General features: G+C 38.9%; 1 protein-coding gene across 10 annotated transcripts in view; it reads right to left on the bottom strand.

The window, feature by feature from the left end:
- rapgef2b (Rap guanine nucleotide exchange factor 2b) overlaps window positions 1–25,067 on the bottom strand; it is a 401,507-nt gene that overhangs the window by 41,540 nt on the left and 334,900 nt on the right. For 7 of the 10 annotated variants that reach the window (XM_051928101.1, XM_051928099.1, XM_051928100.1 and 4 more), the window contains 12 exons: window positions 24,065–24,201; window positions 22,537–22,695; window positions 21,872–22,024; window positions 21,549–21,713; window positions 20,881–20,988; window positions 17,495–17,698; window positions 14,809–14,917; window positions 13,541–13,787; window positions 12,897–13,054; window positions 5,484–5,498; window positions 3,929–4,169; window positions 1,051–1,434 (listed from right to left, as the gene is read on the bottom strand). In XM_051928101.1, the coding sequence (XP_051784061.1) occupies window positions 1,051–1,434; window positions 3,929–4,169; window positions 5,484–5,498; window positions 12,897–13,054; window positions 13,541–13,787; window positions 14,809–14,917; window positions 17,495–17,698; window positions 20,881–20,988; window positions 21,549–21,713; window positions 21,872–22,024; window positions 22,537–22,695; window positions 24,065–24,201 (2,080 nt within the window). The remainder of the gene's footprint in view (window positions 1–1,050; window positions 1,435–3,928; window positions 4,170–5,483; window positions 5,499–12,896; window positions 13,055–13,540; window positions 13,788–14,808; window positions 14,918–17,494; window positions 17,699–20,880; window positions 20,989–21,548; window positions 21,714–21,871; window positions 22,025–22,536; window positions 22,696–24,064; window positions 24,202–25,067) is intronic. The other 3 variants (XM_028802636.2, XM_028802642.2, XM_028802643.2) reach the window with 1 other exon arrangement.

A 25,067-nucleotide genomic window follows, 5' to 3' on the forward strand; every position in this document is an offset into this window, starting at 1 on the left:
CATAAAATTTTAATCCCTAAATATTCAGTAAATAATTTGTTCACCTGATTTTCTACTTTCAATCAGTTTTTTTACCATATGTCTGTCTTTAATCATTGCATAAATTATGTGTGTGCACAGAAACAAGTAGGGTTTTTGGTAAAATAATATGCGGCACACATATACAACAATTCTTAATTTTAAAATTTGCTTATCTGTACATTTACTAGCACAAGTAGTATCTTTATCCATTTACAAACTAGTATATGTGATAATAGGACATGAAAGAAGTTAGGTTTTATTCTTCTGTAAATAAGACAGACATTGATACCAAAAGATGGAAAGACTGAAAAGAGAGAATTTCCATGAATCCATCATGGCTAAATTCTCGATTTAATTGAACTACAGAACTCTGCTTTGTTTTGACTGATTTCCTTACACCTTTTAGGTACCAAAGTAAGTGATTACAAAAAAAAGTTAAACTACTTATTTAAATTTTACAGCTTATTGTATTTAAATTACCATAAGCTATATAACATGTAATTAAATAGATAAAAACAAACAAGTAGTTTTTCATTAAATTCTCACCATCTTTTTATCTATATAAACAAAATTATAAGCTGTCTGTTTGGTCACTAACTGCGCAAACATAGAACCAATTTTGACTAAATTCTCCATGTGTGTGGCCATTTGTCCAATTTAAAAGCCATTCTATATTTTATATTGGGGAGAGGGGCAAACCAAAAACCAATGACATAAGGACTACAATTCCCTTCAGGCAGCATGAGTGCACTTGGAATAATGGGAAGGCAGGGTACAGTTAACAGAGTGCTCAAAAGTCGGTACCAGCTAAAGTGTAATCTCATTTAAGAGCACAAGAAAAGTGTTTTCTTCTCAATTAATGTCTTACTGGATTATAGCTTTTGTCTAAAAGTAAAGCCTTCTGTCTCATCATGGATTTTGTTTAGCTATGTAGGATTTCCAAAAGAAAGTTTTTTTTTTCCCCCTGTTTATTTATACCTGGTCAAACCCAGGTGACAAATACAATTCAGATGCCAGCTCTCAACCTACCTGATTATTGCAAACATAGAATTGAAGTTCTTGCACTCTTTACAATGCAATGCAATTTTAATGAAATGCTTTATGATCTTCATTCTCTTTAGCTGATTTGGCTCTCTCACAATTTCTGAAGCCACCCAAAAGGTCTCTTGGTTGATGATTTCTTCAAATTTCTTGAGATTAACACAGCCAATCTTTGACTTGAGCTTAAAGAGGTCATCAATGTACTCCGTGGGCTCAATGTTACGGAAGAGTTCAAAATTTCTCATGGACAGCTGAGTAGCGACCTCCACAGTGCTCAGCTGCAGAAGTGAGATGTGACTTTCTCTCAGCAAGTCCTGCGCATCTTCATCAGAGCACAATGTCTCTGTTTCCATGTTATTTTTCAGATAGTACCTATCAAGAAAAAAAAATGCTTTGAAACATTTTATGTGCACTCTCTTTAAAACGTTGAACTTTAAACAAAAACTAGTCACTTCAATTAGAATAATAAAAACTTATTTTCAAATGATTAGTTAGTTTATTAAGCATAGTTAATAAAGAATCACTATATTGTTGGTAATTTTTCAGTAAGTTTTATAACTTACTTTAAATGTGAAGAAGCTATTTCCCAAAGAAATATTGCTACGAGTGGCTCAAAAACAAGCCACTGTGCCTAGCATAAATCATCAACTAACATTCATTTAACTTCTACAAAATTTCATTCAGTTCAGATTTGAACGTCTCCAAAGTCAAATCTATCTAAAACAGTCAATGGAAATTTACTTCACATATATATATAGCTACCTGTTTAAAGGAAAATATTGCACTGTTTGTGTCAAATTTACCCTTAACCAGCCTCCATCTGTATTGCTGCAGGTAAATAACTCATTTTTAAGTACGCTCTGACATACCACCATAATTTAATTCATAATTTTGAATACTTAGGTCTCCACTCAGCTTGTAGATGTTTCAAGTGAACAGGTACAACCCTTTCAAACTTTTCTTATAGTTCATACCTCAGAATTCTGGGAGGAGTCAAGATTTGCTCTCTGGACTTTGTATATGACAACAACATACTATTTAACCAACATCTTATTAGCCTTCTTAGCAGCCTCTAGATGTGGTGAGCGACATGTCCTTCTCATAATGTATGCTTTTTAGTTTCACACTCTTGTGTATTCGAATCTAGCGTTTTTATTCCCTAACTGTAGGACTTTACATGTATTTAAAAATTAAATTTCATGTACCACTGACTCCAGGGTATCATACATTCTTTAGATATGTGTCATTTGTAAAGTTAACCATTTTGTTTAATTACATTTACATAAATTAGAAACAGCAGTGGGCCTAGCACTGATCCTGAAGGTTTAACATCACCAAACACAGAACAAGCCCCTCTAACCATCACCTTTTGCTTTCATAGTTTCAGCCATTTTTGGTCTAATCTACACATTTGGCACTGAATTCTGACTTTTTTCATTAGATCACTTATTTCTTATATGGCTTCTTATCAAAGATGTTTAGATACTGTATAAGATACTGTATGAGTTCCCTGACAAATTTTTTTTTTTGTGCTTCCTCATAAAATTCTTATCTATTAGTGAAATATAACCATCTGTATGTAAACCCATGTAGAGGTTTCACTAACACGTGACATCTGTGTTAAGTGTCTTCAAGAATTGCTTTTATTAATCTTTGCATGATATACATTAAGCTTACTTGCCTGCAGTTATACAGTTAGATATGTTTTTATATAATGGGTCAACTTTTATAATCTTTTAATTTGCAGGAACTTCCCCAGTGTTCTGTGATTTCTGAAAAATTGTCTCTTTCATTTAAAATAAACATTTATTGCTTTGGGAGGCACAATGGTGCAGTTGCAGCACAGCTGCTTTGTAGTAAAGAAACTAGGGTCCTCCCTGCATGGAGTTTCCATGTTCTCCTCGTGTTTGCGTGGGTTTCTTCTGGGTGCTTCAGTTTCCTTCCACTGTCCAAAGACGAGCAGATTAGGTGAATTGGTGATACTAAACTGTCCATATTGTTAAGATGGGGTTTGTGTGCTTGTTTGCCCAGCAATGGATTGGTGCCATGTCCATGGTTTGTTCCTGCCTTGCCTATGCTAGCTGGGATAGGCTCTAGCACCCCCCCATGACCCTGTTCAGGATTAAGTGGGTTAGAAAATGAAACAACATTTATTGCTTTGGTATATTTTTCTTAACTTTAGAAATTAACTTTTAGAAAACAGTTACTGTAAACAAACTTAACTGGCGTTGATTAAATCTTTAATATACTAATATTTAATGAAGGATTTATTTTTTAATTAATTCCTCTGATTTTTCAGTCTTTGAAATTACTGCTTTCCTACATTCACATAAACTTACAACAATTGACCAAAGCAAGGAAACTGAAAACTTGTGTTTGGTTAATGGCATATGCTAGGGTGATACAACATAATAATCTCAAACCCACAGCAGTCAAACTCAGGGCCTACTCACGTGCCCACATAAATTCACAAAGGAATCGCTATTTGTCATAACCTTCATGTCTTTTGAGACATAGATGGAAAAACCAGGACCAGTGGAGGAAAATCCACAGGGAGTATATGCAGACTCCTCATGGACAACAACAAGGTGTTAAATCGGGACACTAATCACTGTGCAACAATGTCTCACTTGTTTACTGCTTACATTGCACTACAAATTAAAATATTCAGCAGGACAACTTTTTGTAGCATTTATAACAAAACATATGTTGTACAGTTAAAAAATTATCTGGTATGATGTACATTGTATATTTATTCAATTCTAAATGAACATTGGCAGACATCAAAAGTCCTGCTACCTGAATGCTTAACTTCACAGTTAAAATGCAAATAAAAGTTTCAGCCTGTGAAGCTGACAATTTATACCTTCCGCTGAGTTGTATCCTGTCTGCTAACTTTGACAGCTGGTCCGGAAGACGGCGCTGTTTGATGACACCTTCCGGAGTGACTGAAACTTCACAGAGAGAATAGGCCTCGGGAGCGGCAGTTAGTGCAAATTCTCTGATGGCCTGGACCACAACTTCCTTTGCTGTTGTGTCTTTGCTGATCATTATATAGCGACTTTGCTGGTCAGCTTTAAAAACTCTAAGAACTTGATCGGGCAAATCTAATGGAAAAAAGAAGAAATCACATAACATAGTATAAAATAAAATTCTTCATATTTCTATTAAAATATAAATATCTGGGCGTACTTCATTCACATACATATACAAATATATATATATATATATATAAATAAATAAAAAGTAGCTTTCTTCCTTAGGATGCTTGTATTTACACTGACATGTTTCTCCTTTCTTTTGTCAAAGATGGAAACTACATTCTAGTTAAAGCATTTAAGACTAAAGCCAGGAAGCAAATTTGTATGCAAAGAGTTGTGGGAAAGAGGAATAAACTACCAAGACTTGGAGTTGAAGCAGAAACCCTGACAACCTTTAAGAAGTATCTGGATGAGATATTAGGACATCTTAAACAAATGAGCCAGATGGATTGAACGGTCTCCTCTTGTTTCTCAAATTCCTTATGTTCTTATATTCTAAAGCATAACTGACATAAAACAAAAGGTCTGCTGGGCTGAAGTAGTGATTAAGTACACTAGCATTGGGTAAGACAGTGAAACATGTTATCCAATATCAGTTTCAATATCAGGCTCTGGCCTCCGTAACTTTATATTGGAAGAACTGAGCTCAGAAAAAAACAAATGATTTAAAAATATTTAATTTATGTTATTATAATTAAACAGATTGATGAAGAGGCAGCATGAATGTGTGTAACGTATGATAGTGGGCAAAAGGAAAATTTAAAAGTTTTCTTCTCAGTAACTTTAGAGTGTCACTTAAACAACTGGCAACACAAGGGTGAGTGATTTAAATTTTACAAAATTATTAATTCAGCTAAAAAGGACAGGCAACCATGTGTATAGCCAGGGAAGAGGTTTTTAAATTTATTTTTGTTTAGCAGTAGGAGAATTCCGGAAATATATGTTAAGTTTGATAAACACACGCAAAACTTTGGCTAACTGCATCTGTTAACATTAGTGGGTAGGGAGCAAAAATATATATTTATAGGAAAAAGAACCTGTTTGCAATTAATCAATCAAAATGCATCTTTATAAGAGGGCTCTTATTTGAAGCCAAGGCAGGTGCATATTGAGCAGCAGCATGAAAGCAAAGGCACAGTTCTGCTCCACGACTTGCAGATTCTAGATGAGCAAGCTCCACAGGGCCCAAATATGGCCACATGCTTTGGCAAGAAATCCCCTTCCATGATGAAAGAGAAATGTCAGCATTTTTCGGCAGCAGTTCATCTATGGTGTGCAGCAAAGCAAGCACTACAACAGGGCGCTCGATAGCTAGACAGGTAAGGAGCAAAGCAGACTAAACAATGCATAAACTGGACTGCGCAGTATTTAGATACTCACTATGAGAGCCTGTGGCTGAAAGAGGAGAGAAATACAAATTTAGTGGAATAACAATTTACGTTAAAATAAACTAAAGCATATAACCATTAACTTTATATGTAGTGTGCTGCAAAGATCTTCACATCTTTTAAAATTTTTTCTACTGCTTGGAAAATTAACAAGTTTGCTTCACTTATACAGTAAGCACTACATTTTCAACAATATAATTAAAAACATTCAGATTAACTCATGAAAAAGTAAGAACATCCTGTAAAAATTTTTTTTTCTTTTTAAACATATCAAGATTTTAACTTTATTTAAACAGTATTTTAAAAATAAAGAGGATACAATAAAGCATACCTCATGTCACACAAACATTTTGAAGTCCATTCTACAACTGTATAATTTACTGGTACATAAAAATAAATGCAAATTTCACATATGGAAAGAGTAAGTCCATTACTACATTTATCTCTACCTGAAATACATCAGATTAGAATCAGGTACACATGATTAGATCATCATTAGAGAGGATCTTGTCTAATCAGAGTTATTTAAACCTCAGACTATTCGTTTGGTTTGCTCTTTGTTGATCAAGTGTGTTTTACCAAGAGAGATTTCTGAGGCCTTCAGAAAGAAGGCTATAGATGCCTGGAAGTCAGAGAAGGGATTTAAAAAGGTCTCCAAACAACTGGAAATCAATCTTTCTATTAGTCTACTGTTAGAAACAGGCTGCACAAATGAGGTCTACATGAGAGGTGTGTCAGGAGTAAACGTTTGCTGTTTAGAAAGACTATCAGGTAGAGTAAAGATGAGAGTAAAGTTTGTCCATGAACACTTTGGCAAAGACCAGCACTTCTGGAACAATGTGTTCTGGACAGATGACAAAAAACAGTTATCAGCCCACAGTACCAGAAGACATGTTTGGTATAAATCAAAGACAGCATTTGCCCAGAAGACCCAGATATCACCTGTAAAACATGGTGGTAGAAATGTTACAGTTTGTGCTGCTTTACTGCATCAGGGCCTGGGCAAATCACCATCATAGAATCCACTAGGAATTATTCACTGCACCTGAAAGTGTCTGAGGATAATGAGAGACCATCATACCATGCGCCAGTAAATACACCAAGGAATAGATGAAAAGAAAGAAATGGATGTATCTGAAATGGCTAAATCAAAACCCAGATTTGAAACCCATCGAGAAGCTGTGCATAAAAGACACCCCTCAGACTTTGCAAAACTCTCTCCCAGCTGATGTTAGAGACAGTAATCAGTTACAGGAAATGCCTACTTGAGGGGGTAATAATAGCTATCAGAGTCAAGGAAGAACTTACTTTATCCACAGGCAGAAACAGCATATTTGTTAATTTTTCATTGAATAAATTACTGCAGAATCAAATCGTATTTGTCACATACAAATTTGACATGCAGTACAACGTGTAGTGAAATGCTTAAGTGCGACAGTACTAGATCAAATCTTGATATGTCAATGTGTTAAAAAGAAATAAATGGGGTGTAAGAACCAAAACCTTTGCTCGCAACTATCCACAGAATATGTACATTGCTTTAATAAAGAATGCTAGAAAAAGTTAAATGACCTCAGACACAATAAATGAACTGATTTAAAAACAAACAGGTTAAAAATAAAGTTTGTTCTGTTGCATAAAGTGAATCTGAAGCAAATATGAACATGTGATGAAGAAGCAAATGGCCCCAGCTGTTAAACCAAGGCAGAGAAACAAGTTCAATGTCTTTCAATATCTCATGGAACATAGAACGTTCAATTTAAATAATCTGGCAACCGCAAAACCACCTCTTTGATGTCTTGGTGAGGAAACATTCTCACTAAAGCCATCCATCCATCCATCCATTGTCTCCCGCTTATCCGAGGTCGGGTCGCGGGGGCAGCAGCTTGAGCAGAGATGCCCAGACTTCCCTCTCCCCGGCCACTTCTTCTAGCTCTTCCGGGAGAATCCCAAGGCGTTCCCAGGCCAGTCGAGAGACATAGTCCCTCCAGCGTGTCCTGGGTCTTCCCCGGGGCCTCCTCCCGGTTGGACGTGCCCGGAACACCTCACCAGGGAGGCGTCCAGGAGGCATCCTGATCAGATGCCCGAGCCACCTCATCTGACTCCTCTCGATGCGGAGGAGCAGCGGCTCTACTCTGAGCCCCTCCCGGATGACTGAGCTTCTCACCCTATCTTTAAGGGAAGAGCCCAGACACCCTGCGGAGGAAACTCATTTCAGCCGCTTGTATTCGCGATCTCGTTCTTTCGGTCACTACCCATAGCTCATGACCATAGGTGAGGGTAGGAACATAGATCGACTGGTAAATTGAGAGCTTCGCCTTGCGGCTCAGCTCCTTTTTCACCACGACAGACCGATGCAACGCCCGCATTACTGCGGATGCCGCACCGATCCGCCTGTCGATCTCACGCTCCATTCTTCCCTCACTCGTGAACAAGACCCCGAGATACTTGAACTCCTCCACTTGGGGCAGGATCTCGCTACCAACCCTGAGAGGGCACTCCACCCTTTTCCGGTTGAGGACCATGGTCTCGGATTTGGAGGTGCTGATTCTCATCCCAGCCGCTTCACACTCGGCTGCGAACCGATCCAGAGAGAGCTGAAGATCACGGCCTGATGAAGCAAACAGGACAACATCATCTGCAAAAAGCAGTGACCCAATCCTGAGCCCACCAAACCGGACCCCCTCAACACCCTGGCTGCGCCTAGAAATTCTGTCCATAAAAGTTATGAACAGAATCAGTGACAAAGGGCAGCCCTGGCGGAGTCCAACTCTCACTGCAAACGGGTTCGACTTACTGCCGGCAATGCGGACCAAGCTCTGGCACTGATCGTACAGGGACTGAACAGCCCTTATCAGGGGGGCCGGTACCCCATACTCTCGGAGTACCCCCCACAGGATTCCCCGAGGGACACGGTCGAATGCCTTTTCTAAATCCACAAAACACATGTAGACTGGTTGGGCAAACTCTCATGCACCCTCCAGGACCCTGCTAAGGGTATAGAGCTGGTCCACTGTTCCGCGACCAGGACGAAAACCACACTGTTCCTCCTGAATCCGAGGCTCGACTATCCGACGGACCCTCCTCTCCAGGACCCCTGAATAGACTTTTCCAGGGAGGCTGAGGAGTGTGATCCCTCTGTAGTTGGAACACACCCTCCGATCCCCCTTCTTAAAGAGGGGGACCACCACCCCGGTCTGCCAATCCAGAGGCACTGTCCCTGATGTCCATGCGATGTTGCAGAGGCGTGTCAGCCAAGACAGTCCTACAACATCCAGAGCCTTGAGGAACTCCGGGCGTATCTCATCCACCCCCGGGGCCCTGCCATCAAGGAGTTTTTTGACCACCTCGGTGACCTCAGTCCCAGAGATGGGGGAGCCCACCTCTGAGTCCCCAGGCTCTGCTTCCTCATTGGAAGGCATGTTAATGGGATTGAGGAGGTCTTCGAAGTATTCCCCCCACCGACCCACAACGTCCTGAGTCGAGGTCAGCAGCGCACCATCCCCACCATATACAGTGTTGACACTGCACTGCTTCCCCTTCCTGAGACGCCGGATGGTGGACCAGAATCTCCTCGAAGCCGTCCGAAAGTCATTCTCCATGGCCTCCCCAAACTCCTCCCACGCCCGAGTTTTTGCCTCAGCAACCACCAAAGCCGCATTCCGCTTGGCCTGCCGGTACCTATCAGCTGCCTCCGGGGTCCCACAGGACAAAAGGGTCCTGTAGGACTCCTTCTTCAGCTTGACGGCATCCTTCACCGCCGGTGTCCACCAGCGGGTTCGGGGATTGCCGCCACGACAGGCACCGACCACCTTACGGCCACAGCTCCGGTCAGCTGCCTCAACAATAGAGGCACGGAACATGGCCCATTCGGACTCAATGTCCCCCACCTCCCTCGGGATGTGGTCGAAGTTCTGCCGGAGGTGGGAGTTGAAGCTACTTCTGACAGGGGGCTCTGCCAGACGTTCCCAGCAGACCCTCACAACACGTTTGGGCCTACCACGCCTGACTGGCATCCTCCCCCACCATCGAAGCCAACTCACCACCAGGTGGTGATCAGTTGACAGCTCCACTCCTCTCTTCACCCGAGTGTCCAAGACATGTGGCTGCAAGTCCGACGACACGACCACAAAGTCGATCATCGAACTGAGGCCTAGGGTGTCCTGGTGCCAAGTGCACATATGAACACCCCTATGCTTGAACATGGTGTTCGTTATGGACAATCCGTGACGAGCACAGAAGTCCAATAACAAAACACCGCTCGGGTTCAGATCAGGGGGGCCATTCCTCCCAATCACGCCCTTCCAGGTCTCACTGTCATTGCCCACGTGAGCATTGAAGTCTCCCAGCAGAACGAGGGAGTCCCCAGAAGGTATGCCCTCTAGCACCCCCTCCAGGGACTCCAAAAAGGGTGGGTACTCCGAACTGCTGTTCGGTGCATACGCACAAACAACAGTTAGGACCCGTCCCCCCACCCGAAGGCGAAGGGAGGCTACCCTCTCGTCCACCGGGGTAAACCCCAATGTACAGGCTCCAAGTTGGGGGGCAATAAGTATACCCACACCTGCTCGGCGCCTCTCACCGGGGGCAACTCCAGAGTGGTAGAGAGTCCAGCCCCTCTCAAGGAGATTGGTTCCAGAGTCCAAGCTGTGCGTCGAGGTGAGCCCGACTATATCTAGCCGGAACCTCTCAACTTCGCGCACTAGCTCAGGCTCCTTCCCCTTCAGAGAGGTGACATTCCACGTCCCAAGAGCCAGTTTCTGTAGCCGAGGATCGGACCGCCAAGGTCCCCGCCTTCGGCCACCACCCAACTCACACTGCACCCGACCTCCTTGGCCCCTCCCATAGGTGGTGAGCCCATGGGAAGGGGGACCCACGTTGCCTCTTCGGGCTGTGCCCGGCCGAGCCCCATGGGTGCAGGCCCGGCCACCAGGCGCTCGCCATCGAGCCCCACCTCCAGGCCTGGCTCCAGAGTGGGGCCCCGGTGACCCGCGTCCGGGCAAGGGAAAACGCCGTCCAAAATGGTTTTTCTTCATAGGAGGTTTGTTTAACCGCTCTTTGTCTCATCCCTCACCTAGGACCAGTTTGCCTTGGGTGGCCCTACCAGGGGCATAAAGCCCCGGACAACAGAGCTCCTAGGATCATTGGGACACGCAAACCCCTCCACCACGATAAGGTGACGGTTAAAGGAGGGGCTCTCACTAAAGCCATGATAAGCAAAAAAAAAAAATATATATTTTCAAAGAACTAAAGAAGTCCTCAAAATTCAATTTGGGGAAATCTGGATTGTTCAACAATTTCAGGATTACTCTACTAAAAGAGACTGTGTATGAGGAAGAAAAGAAATACTGGAGAACTGATATTTAAGATGAGATGTATGTTTTGCAAAAACAACTGGTTGAAAGGACATTTTACTGAAGTAGAAAAAGGTTGTATGGTTTTGTGAGATCAAAATGGCCCTCTTTTGGTCTCATCTCAAAACATTACCAGTGGAGCAAAGGCTTGTTAATGGGATAAAATAAAGGCATCCTCTAGAGAAAACCTGCCCCAGTCTGCCAAAGACCTAGGACTAATTGGCAAAAAAATGATCTTTAGCAAGAAGTAAAAACAATTAACACAGTGACTTGGCAAATAACAGGACTAACTCTGAGCGTCCAAGTGCAGACCCAAATCGAAAAAAAATCTTTGCTAAGCTTGGAGACAGCAGTGCACTAAGACATGCCAGGCAATATGAAGGAGCTCATGCTACTCTGCCCGCAAGAGTGGGCAAAGAGCGCAACATCCTGCAGAGCAAAACAGACTGGCACTTAGTCAAGACTGTCTCTACCGCATAAAGTGATTTCATCATGTAAGACTCAATAGCTCTACAGACTTTGGCAACTGGGATTTGATTTTCCTTTCTTATTTATTTCAGAATGTAATTGTACATTGTGTAAAATTACCCAGTCAGGGTCAGGATGAGAGGTCAGAAGATACAGTAGAAGGAACTTCAACATTTGAGTCAAGAGTTCCCATATATGCTAGAGGGACCTTGTTATTCACAAGGCTTCCTGCAACCTGTTAGGGTCAGCTTGAGATGCTTTGGCCTTTTTAAAATGAACAAAACGGTTTAAGTCCAGAAGTGCTGGGACAGTTGAGGTCATCTGAAGGCACACTGAAAGATGACAACAGAGATTTCCCTAACTTGATTCTAGTGATTCAAAGGAATCACAAATAGTTTCTAGTCATGAATTAGAAGTCCATTCTGGCCAAAGAACCTGTGAACTTGAAGTTAAGGGAAATACTGGACAAGGAATCAATTAAGAAGAGGAAGATAAATTAGATAAAGTAAAAACAAGTGGCTGGAGGTGCAAAAGGAGTGTGTTTGTATCGTGCCTAAGCGGGTTAAGTGAGTTCATCTAATAGACCATATGCCAGTTTGTAAGCCCCTTGTACTTTTACTGTTTACCCCTATGTTTTGATACATTTCAGTTTATCTTCAACACCTCTCTGTTGCATTTTTTAATTTAAAAAAAAAAAGTCTGAGGACAATTCAAGAACACAGAATTATAACAACAGGTCACAACGTAAAAGTTAAAAGTGCAGCTCACTGAGTCAAACATATAATAAACTGAATTATGAATCACATTCTATAAACAGCAAAAAATTAAAAATGCATAAGAGAGAGAAGACTTTCCTACTGCACTACTTATTTGTGTAAAAACAAAATCTTAATACGGTGTAAAATACAAAACCTGGGCACTTATGGAGAAATCACTTATGAAGAATCAGTAATATATGTTTTTGTAAAACTGCAACATATTTCAAATATGAAAATTGTATGATTTCTAAAATTAGGTACAAGAATATTACTGTTCAACTGGCACATTCAAAGACAATCCATGTACTCTGGGATCTTTGAAAGTTAGGGACTTTAAAATGGTTTTATATATTCTAGAAATCTGCGGTGGGTTGGCACCCTGCCCAGGATTGGTTCCCTGCCTTGTGCCCTGTGTTGGCTGGGATTGGCTCCGGCAGACCCCCGTGACCCTGTGTTCGGATTCAGCGGGTTGGAAAATGGATGGATATTCTAGAAATGCTTTCTGAGTCTTCAAGACTGATCAATATTTCTTCTGGAATAGAAATGGTTGGGAGGTGAGGAAAATTGGACAGATTTTGTTTAGCAAAGTTTCTAATTTGGAGAAATTGTGTTAATGGGAAGCTAAATTTGGAGTGTAATTGTTTGCAGGATGCAAAGACATTATTTTATGTACAAATCTCTAAATGATTTAATCCTGAAAAAAAAAGTCCATGGCAGTGCATATTGTAGCATTGTTTTATGATCTTGCATAACTTTGACATTTCAACTCATCGGACCAAATACAGAAAAATGTATCAGTTTTAACAAGTTTTAAGTGACACTTACCAGGAGGATTGCTGAAATCCAATATGCGGTGATGAGACTGAAGGAGGTCAGGATTGCTTGACGATAATGTCCCACTCACAGGTAGAGCAGGAGGGATGTGATTAGACTGCCTCATTCCCACTATGCTGTCATCTTGTGATTGTCCAATTCCAATATCACTACAGATAAAGAATCACATTGCCAGCTCAATCAAAATCCCAAAGGAGACCATCTCTTTGTTTATATCTACACAATCATTAAGGGGGCTAAAGTCACTGATACAATCAAAACTTAAAACTGCCCATGCTTCATGCCCTATAATAGATTAAGTATTTTCAAGAAAATGAAGGAATGACTAAAAGGTAACATTAAAAACAATTTAGCTTTTTGGGATACTGTTTTTCTAGTAGTATAGGGTATATGTTACATTGTCGATCAATTCTGGGCTTTATGTTTTACAACTTTCAAAAGAGATGAATTTAACCAATTCTTAAATGACAGGATACAAGCACTCAACTACATAAAATAAATACAAAATAAAACATTATTGCATATAAAACTAATGAACTGTCACTTTGATCTGCTCTATGCAAAGTGATCAGAGGCACAAACAGAAAGGAACATTACCATAGCACAATGCGGGCAGAATGTCAATAACAACTTACTTGTACGGTCTCTGTGGCAGAATGCTAATCCGGGTTTTGTCGAGGATTTTTTTCAATTTATTTCTTCCACCTACAGTATTGGCCTTGCCCTTTTTGTTTGATTTGTCAAGTCCTATCACCTGTTCAACGTCTACTGCTAGGTCAGGAATTGAGTGGCGACTAGCTTTCTTAATATCACCAATCTTTGGGAGGTGGGGAGCGCCATTTTTCTTTTCTTCAACTGGTCTTGCTAGAAGTTCTTTAAAAACTGTTTAAAAATATATAGTTTTAGTTATAGTTAGTAGAAATCCAGGATGTTTAACTATCCGAGAAGTTTAACGTTTAAGGTTATCTAATTTACAGCTTCTCGATATACTGTAACAGTAGACAAATGGCTGTAAAATACAACACATCTAAAATACAAGTTCAGGTCTGTAGCTCCAGTACAACTAGCAAGTTTATTGTCACAGCAAAAGTCACAAAAACTATTCAATACTGTTGTAGGCCTTGTAAATTACAAATGTTCAAAACATTTTTACTTATCTTGATACAATATTAACTGAAATTGGCTTTAATTTGCTTTAGGTTTTTAATATTTACAGCTAAACACAAGAAATATTAAAATCATAAAAAATTTACCAGTCAGATTAAACAGAGAAGAAAAAAGAAAGAACTCCTCAAGAAATGAAAGCAAATTCTTATTACAGCAATCTCAACTGGCTGCTCAGATAGCTTCTTGGCATTAAATATCACATGAAATAAGTCCTGAATATTTTAATTCCAGGAACTTCCAGGCCATGTTTAGTATGCAAATACACTCCTGTGTACTCTACCTCCAGACATTATCTCTTGTACACTATACTCTGCAGATTAGGTATGAGCCAACAGACTGATGGTAGGAACAAGACATCTAATTAAGCAAGAAGTTCAAACAAATTAGACATCAGTCCCTTGATTAAGAAATAATGTACAAAGAAATCCAGCATAAAGAAAGGCTGTCTACAGTTCTGGTGGAAACATTAATTCAGAGAACAAAAACAACATTTTAATAATGGGAAAAAATATATTGTGAACCCAGTCTTTAAGTATACACTGTAAGTCTTAACACCGGTATTTAATGCACATGTAAAGATTTGAAAGTGCAAAATGAAGAAGAAAATGTAAAATACTTCATAGTGTCAATTGAGGATATTTAGTACCAAGTGCTGCATTATGAACTTTACTAAATAAAAAAGCAAGAAATTTTAATCATAATACTAAATTATTAGATTTTGGAAACCACTTCTTACCGAACAAGTTGGTTTTCACAGTGATAGACAAGTGGGTGTTATTCTTCAAGATTTCACTGGCTTTTGAATGCTGAATATTTTCAAAGTTTTGTCCATTAACCTCTAAAATCTGCAAAAGAAAGTAATTAATAATAAAAACACATTCTTGTTTATGCTAATATGTCTTTTTTCAAAAATATCAGGAATAAATCAATCTGTTCTATATAGTTTGAATTATGTGAGAAGACATTTTATTGAGTTCAGTAAATACATTTTTTTAACCTTTTCTGCATTTACCAGAGTGGGTGAGTAGCAGCATTATGGTTTTCTACTAATAGAGGTATAGCTGAATTAAGTAAAAAAATATATATTCAAAAAGTGGATGCATATATAAAATTTTGTGGATCAGAACATTACAATCAAAACTCTTTTACAGTTCCTGGGGCAGGCTCTAGCCATCATGAACCTCAAATGTATTAACCAATTTCTGAAAATATTATAACTAAGAAAATATTTTCTATTTTTATTATTTTAGCGAAAACGTAATAGGTTGTGCTGGTATGGAAGTAAAAGTGTTGCATTTTAGGACTCAGCAACTACATTAATGACCTATGGTGTTATACAGTATAGTCACAAGTCTGCTCCATGTGACCCAGAACTGGATTAACTGGGTTACAGAATGTTATCTTATGTCTTTTCTTCTATAGTATCATCATTCTACTTATAGTATATTTGCACTCTCTGTGTACAAAATCTACATCAACCAAAACATGCAGTCAGGTGGTGAGATGCCACCCTTTACCTTTGACCATCAAGTCTGTTATATCCGCGTTTATTACAAAATAAAAAAGGGAACTGCGAGAATCAGGTGCTATAATTAGTGATGAGTGAAACTCCCTAAAATTGCTTTGCCTCAAGTTTGTCGAAATCCAGTATACTGCACTGAAGCCAATGAGAAAGAAGAAAATGAACTACGTTTTAGTTTATTATAATGGTGCAATGGTCTTTTAAGTGTCCCTGAATGGACATAATCTGCCAACTATGATGAACTGATTATCGTTGCCAAAAATTTGACTCTGTGTGATAAATTAATAGAATTAAACATCAGAACAGCAAAGTTTCATGCAGATAGTAAGCATGAAGTCACAGATTCCATGGCAGGTACTAAACTCTCTCAAACAAAAAAGTAAAAAAATTCTTGCTTGTTCAATGGCACTGCTAAGAAATAAGTGCAACACTAACACATGTGGATTCTCCACCCTTTACTATTTGCATCAACTGCACAGCTCTCTGGGAAGAAGGGGTAAGCTAACATGTTACATTCAGGTCTCCTACAAGTCCATAAAAAAGGCATTACTTTTAAGACTTGAATACACTAACACATTTCCATTGTCCTTCTGCATGCGTGTTTTATACTTAAATGTATTCACAACTTTTCTGCTAATTTTTAATCCAATACTAGGGTTTGCATCACATACTTGGGGAGGCGGTATGTTGTCCTATTCCTATGCAATACTAGCTGCACTGGGAAGAAAAAGTTTTTCTAAGCCAGTGACATAGCAAGATTCCAGGAAAATATTCAGGAAGCAAGGTCATTGGCGATCATTGCATATTCAGTGCTAAAAACATTTTGATGAAATTTGCAAATCAACACTAGTTATCATGAATGTGAAAAAAGTAAGAGCTCTTGAAGAAGGAGCATTAGGGCATTAGTTATTGTATATACAGTATATGAAAAAGTTTAAAATTTCCATGGTAAAAGATAATAAGAATCTGCCAATGTAAAGAAAAGTGAAGGACGACAAACCACACAAAGATAATCCATCCCTAAAATTCAAGTTGACATATAAGCACAGGACCTGAATTGGCAACAGACAACAGCACTCTTATTCCACATTTTTTATGTTGATATGTTAAGAGTTTGTCATGAAAAGGTGCATTGGGAAACAACTTTAAATGAAAAGTGCAATATGCCATTAGTCTGTGAAATGTGTGTCAGCAAGAAACTGCATCTGTTAAGAAATGCATGGACGTAGTACTTTGTGTCTTGTGCTCTTGGCAACAGTACAGTAGAAAATTTAAGTTTTGAAATACTGAGTACTGCAACACTGTTTGCTCTTGAACACAAAATGAGTTAGATGGTTCCTTTTAGGAAAATGAAGTAAAGCACAAATGACCGTCAACATTCAGTGAGAGTAAATACTCAAACAAGTGTGACAGGGTAAAACACACCTGTGAACATAGTTCAACATAATAAAGGAAGAGGTATCATTTTCTTGATAGTTTAAGAGGGATACTGCCTGGGGTAGTTTCATTCTGAACAATGATGCTTAGTAAAAACAAAGTTTTAAATCTTCAGGAAGAAAAGGCTTTTGAGTACAAATAATCAGTTTTGTGTATGTCATGGTCACAGTATGAAATGTAAAACTAAGGTGATTAAATTACCCATTTTCCCCACAGTGTTTCTTAAAAATATATCCATTTTACCTTTTAAATAAATTATACTCATGCAGTATGAAATAAGCCAAAAAAATCAACTTAAAAAATGATGGCAGTTAACAATGGCAGATTTTTTCCTAGGACACACAAACATCTGTAAAACTTTAACATGTGTTTCATAATTTAACACTCAATTTGGAAATGATTATTTTACTCATTAAAATAAGCCTGGATTTTAAATGCATAATGTTACTGTTCCATACTGTACCTGATCGCCACGCTTTAAGCCAGCCTCAGCAGCTTTGCTCCCAGATTCCACACTGTCAATGAAGACTCCAAACCCTTTCTCTGATCCCCCTAAAAGCTGAAAGGGCAGTGGAGATTCCCTGGAAGGCTTTGTTAGTGTTACTAGTCTTCGTTTAGCTTTAGCAGCACAGGCAATATTTAACAGTCGCAGATGTCCAAACATTTTCTGCAAGCAAATGACATATTAACACCATTGTGAATGTATTTGTGTTTTATGTATACAGTTACACTTTGCACTTCACTCACAAGAACATGTCAATGCTGAAGACATCTCTACGATCTATTACACCCTGTAACTGGCATAACAGACAATTTCTCTCTTTGCTTCTCTGCCCTATTCATTTTTAATCATGTTCCTCTGTTGCTGCTAATGTATTAATGCAACAATTTTTTTAGCTGTAACTTCCTATGTAAAAAGCACTTTGACCAGATTATAAAAAACACAGTATAAAGTCAAGACTAATGCATTTAGCTTAGAGAGCTGCAGCAATGGTTCTTCAATATATTTTCTTCTGATATTGTTGTCACTGCTGCTGCACAATCATTATACTTATTGACTCATTCTACACTGGGGGCATACAAAACATGTCTGAAGGCTTGAATCCCAGTAGATTTTAATTACTTGTAATGTAAACAGTTCAGGTTACACATTTAGCTATAAATTGCAGTGTATACATATAATTTCAACTTATTTTGCCACATCATAACTAAATGCTCCTCCATCCACTAATATATGCCTATAGTGGCACTGTTGAATTCAAATATTCCTGGACTCCCAAAGTGTCAGTACAAATCCTAATTTGTTCAATAGCTTCTGTTTCCGCAGAACTTTAGCTAAATGCTCATACGAGTGGTTTCAAAAGTAAACTGCATGTACAGTACCACAAGGATAAGGCAGACAAATATTAACAGTTGCAAAATATCATAAGACCCCCTTACATGGGCATTAACAAACAATCATGATTTTATATCATTGAATACCAAAAAACTACTCCTTCATGTAGGAGCTTTAAAAAAAAATGGCAACATGAAAGGATGTAGTTGTTTTTGTATAAATCACCAGAAATGAGTAAATCGATGATGTCACTTATGCTACAGTAAGGGATTTTTTTTCCTGGCTTCTATTTATTTTCTATTTTTTTTTTTGTAATTTCTCAATGATTATTTTTCAGATTTTTACATAATTTCTGAATTATTGGTTTACTGTTGTGTGTTTAAATGAGACACCATTCCTTGTACTTTGTGGCTATAGCCCCTGGAGGCAGGGTCACCCTGATGTCACTGCTGTTGGGTCCTTCCTCTGCCTTTATATTTGGTCAGAGAGAGAAATCCAGCAGTGGATCACTGTGTTTGTGTAGGAGTATCATAAGTATTGTTTTTCATTTGTTACCTTCTGGATGTTTTTGCTCTAGTGATTGGATTTCTGCCTTTGAGTTGGTATTGGGACGTGTTTGCTTTACAGTAGGTATTGAAAAGAACTCACCCACACACACAAAATATTCACATTTTGTTGCTTTGCAGTTTGAAACAAAGACACACACACAAAATATTTATTTATTTATTCAATGTAACTTATAACAGCCAAGTGAAAGTTGTAATTACGAGAAAAGAAAACAGAATCATTGAGATGGTTAAAGGATCATCCACCCTCCAAAAATACTTGTAAACTCAATTAAGTATAACTAATCACTTTCTTCATTGGACACCAAGCTAACTGGCTTCTACCTGTGATCAATTGTAATTATTTTGATTAGTTCAGCATAAAAACACCTATTCCAAAAGCATTCCAGTGATTTGAAGTGCAACTGAAAGCAAACAATCAACTATTGGTAGCCAGTCTCTGTCAACACATCTCAGGGATAAAGTTGTGGACAAGCACAAGTTGGGAGATGGATACAAAATGTCAATGGCTTTATCAATCCCAAGGAACACAGTAAAGTCTATAAGCAAGAAGTGGAAAGTATTTGATACTACTTGGACCCTTCCCAGATCAGGCCATCCCTCCAAACTGGAGGGACAGTGAGGAGGAAACTGGTCAGAGAGGCTATCAAGAGGCCTATGACCACTTTGAAGCAGTTACAGGAATTTTTGGCAGAGAGTGGTCATTGTGTACATGTGACAACAGTATCCAAAATGCTCCACAAATGTGGCTTGTATGGGTGGATTGCAAGAAAAAAGCCACTCCTCAAGAAGGGCCACATCAAGTCTCAACTTAGCTTTACTAAAAAACACCTTGAAGATTCTAAGGCCAAATGGAAAACAGTGTTTAGGTCAAATTACACCAAAATCAAACTATCTGGCCTCAACGCCAAACATTACATTTGGTGGAAAGCCAACACAGCTTACAATCCAAAGAACACCATACCTACTGTAATGCATGAAGGTAGTACCACACTGTTGTGGTAGTGTTTCTCTGTATGGGTCTCTGTGGGTCAAAATACTGTCAAATTCTTGAGGAAATCTTGTTGCCCTCTGCCATAAAGATGTCAATGGAAAGAAAGTTCACCTTTCAACATGAGAATGACCCAAAGCACACAACAAAGTTGACCACACAGTGGTAAGGCTATTTTAAAATAAACCAGTGAAGGTCCTGGCCTGCTCTGTAGCTCATTTTAGAGACCTCAAAGTTCTTTTCACCACGTTTTTGACTTCTGCTTAAAACAATTCATTTAGCAATGGGCTTGGAGAAAAACTCAACAACTCAAAAATAGCGCAGCAGTGAAAAGTAATGCATACATAACTCAGTCCACTGCCTGACTGCCACATTGATTCCTGGAATTCAGGTTCTTCCTCCAGCTCATTAGTAAATCAGTGGATTCACTGGGCTGCTCTTTTGTGGCAATGTATATGAAAATGGGTGCATCAATTCATGCAGTTATTTTTTTTACCCAGGCTCCCACATGAAACAGTACATTAAAACTAATCTGTGCCCCTTTAAAGGAATGTTAGCCAAAGCAAATTAAGTATCAGTGGGTCTGAGGTAGAAACACTCTTTATGCCTAAAGGCACAGTTTATGTGACAAACTGAAGATGCACCATATTCAGTTTCTAGCTGTGTTACTGTCAAGGTGCATTGGGAGAGAATATCCAGTTTGTCTATGTCAGCAAAATTGTTAAATTAGCATGCATTATTTATATTTCTACTTTATTGTTTTGTGCTTTATGTAAGTAAATATTATAATCTTATGCATTCTACTGTTAACATACTGTATATATCTGCATAAGCACTCCAAGCTTTTTCTTGTTGAAGAGTGCTTTACAAGAAAACACTGGGCACATCTTGCTCCTGCCAAATGGAAAGCTGAATAATATAGGAAACACTTAATACTGATTAAGAGACAAGCTTACCTCTCGCTCTAAATTGTTTTCAAAATCTTCCAGAAAGCGTGTCATGGCTGTATCTCCTTCAAAATCATTGAAATGATTGTTTACCCAAAGCAGCACTACCCGTGTAACCTAAAAAAATAAGTAATTAAAAGAAGATAAATTGTTAGTGAAGAGATTGTCACAAGAAATACAATATTAATGGGGGAGACATCACATTCGTTTTTATTTAAAATAGCTGCTATAAGATTAAGGGCAGCAGTGCTGTCTTACAGATCCACAGTGGTGGGTTTGAATTCAGTGCACCACTGTTGTTCATGTGAAATTTGCATCTTCTCCATGTATCTTAACAGATTTTCCTGCCACATCTTCAAAGACATGATTGTTAGGTCAACTGGAAAGTCTAAACTGACCCTGTGTCAATGTGGGTGTGGGTGCAAGCACGAGTTAGCTCTGCGAAGAGCTGGTGCCTTGTCCTGTGTAGTTTCTGAATACTACAACTCTGGTCTAATTTAAGTGTTTGCAAATGTGATGTGACAATAGTAGCAGCTGTCAACTTAAAAATGGAATTAACTACAAAAATAAACGAATGCCCATCAAGCATTTTTTGTTTCTCTGCCTAAAATAATGGCCAACATTAAACATTCAGTTAAGAATAAATGTTTACATACAAATAATATTCATTTTAATACCTTGTCCCTGAGGCTGGGGTCATTAAACCACTCCAACAACTTCTTGCCCACAGTCATCGGGCTAGACAGGAAAGTTCGGTATGTTAAAAGAAAGTCTTCAATGAATGTGGGGTCCACCACAGAGTGTTCCTCTACTAGATGCATTGTTAACCTTTCAGGTGTGCCCTGGTGAAAAGTAATTTAAATACATATGTTGAAAAGATGACACAATCAGATTTAAATGCAATAGTTAATGGAGAATTATATAATTATTAAACTTTTTTTAATTAATCAATAGTGGACCTATGTCTGAGTATGCACACATGCAGACAGAGCCTACACACCTTGATTACAATGTGTCCTTTACGGGTTCCTGTGCGGTCCAGCTCTCTGTGCTCCTTCACCATGACAATCTCCCCCTCCTCTTCTACTTTCTGCATGTTTTTCTCCACTTGATTGAGGATGCAGCAGTATTCCTGCTGGGCGATGCACACAAACTAAAAACAAAAAGACAAGCAAGGACGGGTGAATTTATTTCTCAGCTGTGAAGAGTATATCACTTCTTAGCTTCTGGGGTTCCCCATCTGTAATATTTACTGTGAAGCTTCATTTTCTCAAAGCACGGATCAAAAATATCAAGTAGCTATGGGAATAAGTTTTTAAAATTAATTACATCACAGTAATACCCATGGCATCAAAAATTAATTGCCTTTGTTGGCCTAACTTTAAGAACTTAACTTGCAAAGTATCTAAAATGAAGCACAGAATGACTAAGACAGAAATTACACTGGTACTGTTACCTCTAATGTACATTTGAGGAACATGTGAGGAATGCTCCCCACAAAATAAAGTTGAAACTGGCCCTTTTCATCTACATGGACAACAATACATATAGTACAAGCAGATAATTTCAGGAATGTGAGAATTATCTTTGTTAACACATTTTTTTTAAGAAAACTACCCATTGGTAATGATTGTTAAGTATTCGACAGCCAAGATCTACACTTACCTGGCAATCATCTACCTTCGTTCTCATCACTCCCTTCATATATTCTTTTTCCATAGTAGGAGAGACTCCAAAGCTGTTACCCATGCAAAGTATTTCAGTCCGCCCATCTGAATGTGTCACTTCAACAGATCCATTTAAAATAACTGACCATGAGTCCAGCTAGAGACAGAGTAGAAACAATTACAGAATACGGTTATAATCCAAACGTGTATGTTAGTCCTTGGTATAAAATATTTCTGCTTATTTGAAATCATGTTAGTGAATAAAGTAATTTTCTTTGAAAGTAAGTAAAGCAGTGAAGTGAAAGTTAATCCAACCAGGATTAACTAGCAGGACTAAGTGACTAACTGTTGCAACCTCACACTGAAGTTCATTCTTTTTTTTTTTTTGCATGCTCCTGCAGGTGGGACAGGGAATGGGATATAAGAAAATTGAATTCTATATTCCTTTGATGTATGTGCCTTCGATATAGCTAAATATCAACAGCTTAAAAAAAAAAAAAGATACTTCACTACAATAAACAGGTACAATAATGTGTAAAAATGATTAGAGAAAATGGACTTGTGAATTTCACAACATTTAGGTAAGCACTATACCTAGTTATGTTGTTTTTTTTTTTTGTTTTTTTTATAAACTATACCAGATCCTAACCCAGCAACACTGAATGTAAGACAGTTTGGGCTGCCAGTACTTTCAGGATATACTCGTGCAAATATCCAAATTCACACCTGGGCAATTTACAAATGACAATTTTCTAAAATTTCAGGTTACCCAGAGAATAATCACCTGGATACAAGACGGAATATGAGAACTAAATGCTGACTTGGTTCAGATGGATCCATGAAGAACTATAACTACTCTGTTTCTGATTCTTATATTCTGTAGTGTCAACAAAGAGAGTACTGTATATCTGTGCATACATTCTCCAACCTGCTTTAATCTTAGACAGAGTCTTATGGCTCAGAGACTGTCTTGGCAGTACTGGGTAAAAGACAAGAAACAGCCACACTATTGTGAGGCCAATTCACACAAGGCTAATCAACCTAAATCCATACAGACCTTATGCAAGATTTGAACCGATGAAGCTGGATCTAAACATTCAATTTAAAGGGAGGGAAATTAAACAAATATGTCTGCTTACTTGGACATAAAGATGAATAGCAATGTGAAAAATTCTAAAAACTTGACTTGTGAATATTCTGAATATGTTACTAGCATAATTGTTCATTCTGTACACATAACTCTATTTACAAAACCTTTTTAATTAAGTTACTATCTATTTATGTAAACCTGCTGATAAATAATGAACTACAAAATGAAGTATATGTAGAATATAAGGGCAGTGTTACATGCAAAAAGCAAAGTAAATGAGACATTACATGCTTGGACAATTCTTCATTTCCTACACAAAGCCTTCATAAATACACATATCTGCAGTGTATTCTTTTCTTTAAAGAAATAGCAAAAACACTGCATTGAAGATGGCTGAACAGGAAGAAACACACACAACAATAGTAATTTTACTGACCTCTTCCCCATCATTGAGCACAATTGTTCCGGCTCGTTCTACCACTGCAAACACCATCACTGCACAAAGCTCCCTCCTTACAGACATTGTCATGTTAGCAAACGCAGGCAACTGATGCATGAACTCTAGTAATTGCTCTGAAAGGGAAAAAGACAAAAAATAAGGATTATATTCTTATACTACTTCCAAAAGCAGTGTTAGAAGATATTGCTATATATATTCATATACTACAGTTTAACCAGCAAAGTGATATAGAGAATATGATCTTTGTATCAGAACTGAGATTCATCTGTATATATAATTCACTAAGCAGCCGCCAGCGCAAGCAAGACACCCATGGAGCATGCAGGACGGAGCCACGCCCACCAACTCTAAGACCATTGGATACGACGACAACTCGCAGAGCCACGCCCACCAACTTGGAAGCAGCAACTCACAAAGCATGGCGTCATTGGATACGACAACAACTTGCAGAGCCATGCCCACCAACTCGGACGCAGCAACTCACAAAACGGCGTCATTCGCGTTCCTCTCTGCTGCACTCCACGTGCACCTCTGAGCCACGTTGACTTTTCATTATTCTTTTCGGTTACGACGCACGACCGCGTCCACCATCGCAAACTGTTTTACACGCCATGGTCTTAGAGTTGGTGGGCGGGTCTCCGTGAGTTGCTCTTGCGAGCGGGCACATGACGAGGCGGTGTGTATGTTTCGAGAACGAGGGTGGACGTGGCAGGACCATCTAAGAAGAGGCATGTTTGTCGCAAATGTGAATCACTGTATGCGGCGTGTAAAACAGTTTGTCGCGGATGTGAATCGCTGTATGCAGCGTGTAAAACAGTTTGCGAGAGGTATCCCATGGTCTTAGAGTTGGTGGGCGGGTCTTCATGACTTGCTCTTGCGACCGGGCACATGACCAGGCAGTATGTATGCTTCGATGTGAATCGCTGTATGCAGCGTGTAAAACAGTTTGCGAGGGGTATCCCATGGTCTTACAGTTGGT

Source organism: Erpetoichthys calabaricus, chromosome 5 (assembly GCF_900747795.2).
Source record: "Erpetoichthys calabaricus chromosome 5, fErpCal1.3, whole genome shotgun sequence".
Taxonomy (NCBI): domain Eukaryota; kingdom Metazoa; phylum Chordata; class Cladistia; order Polypteriformes; family Polypteridae; genus Erpetoichthys; species Erpetoichthys calabaricus.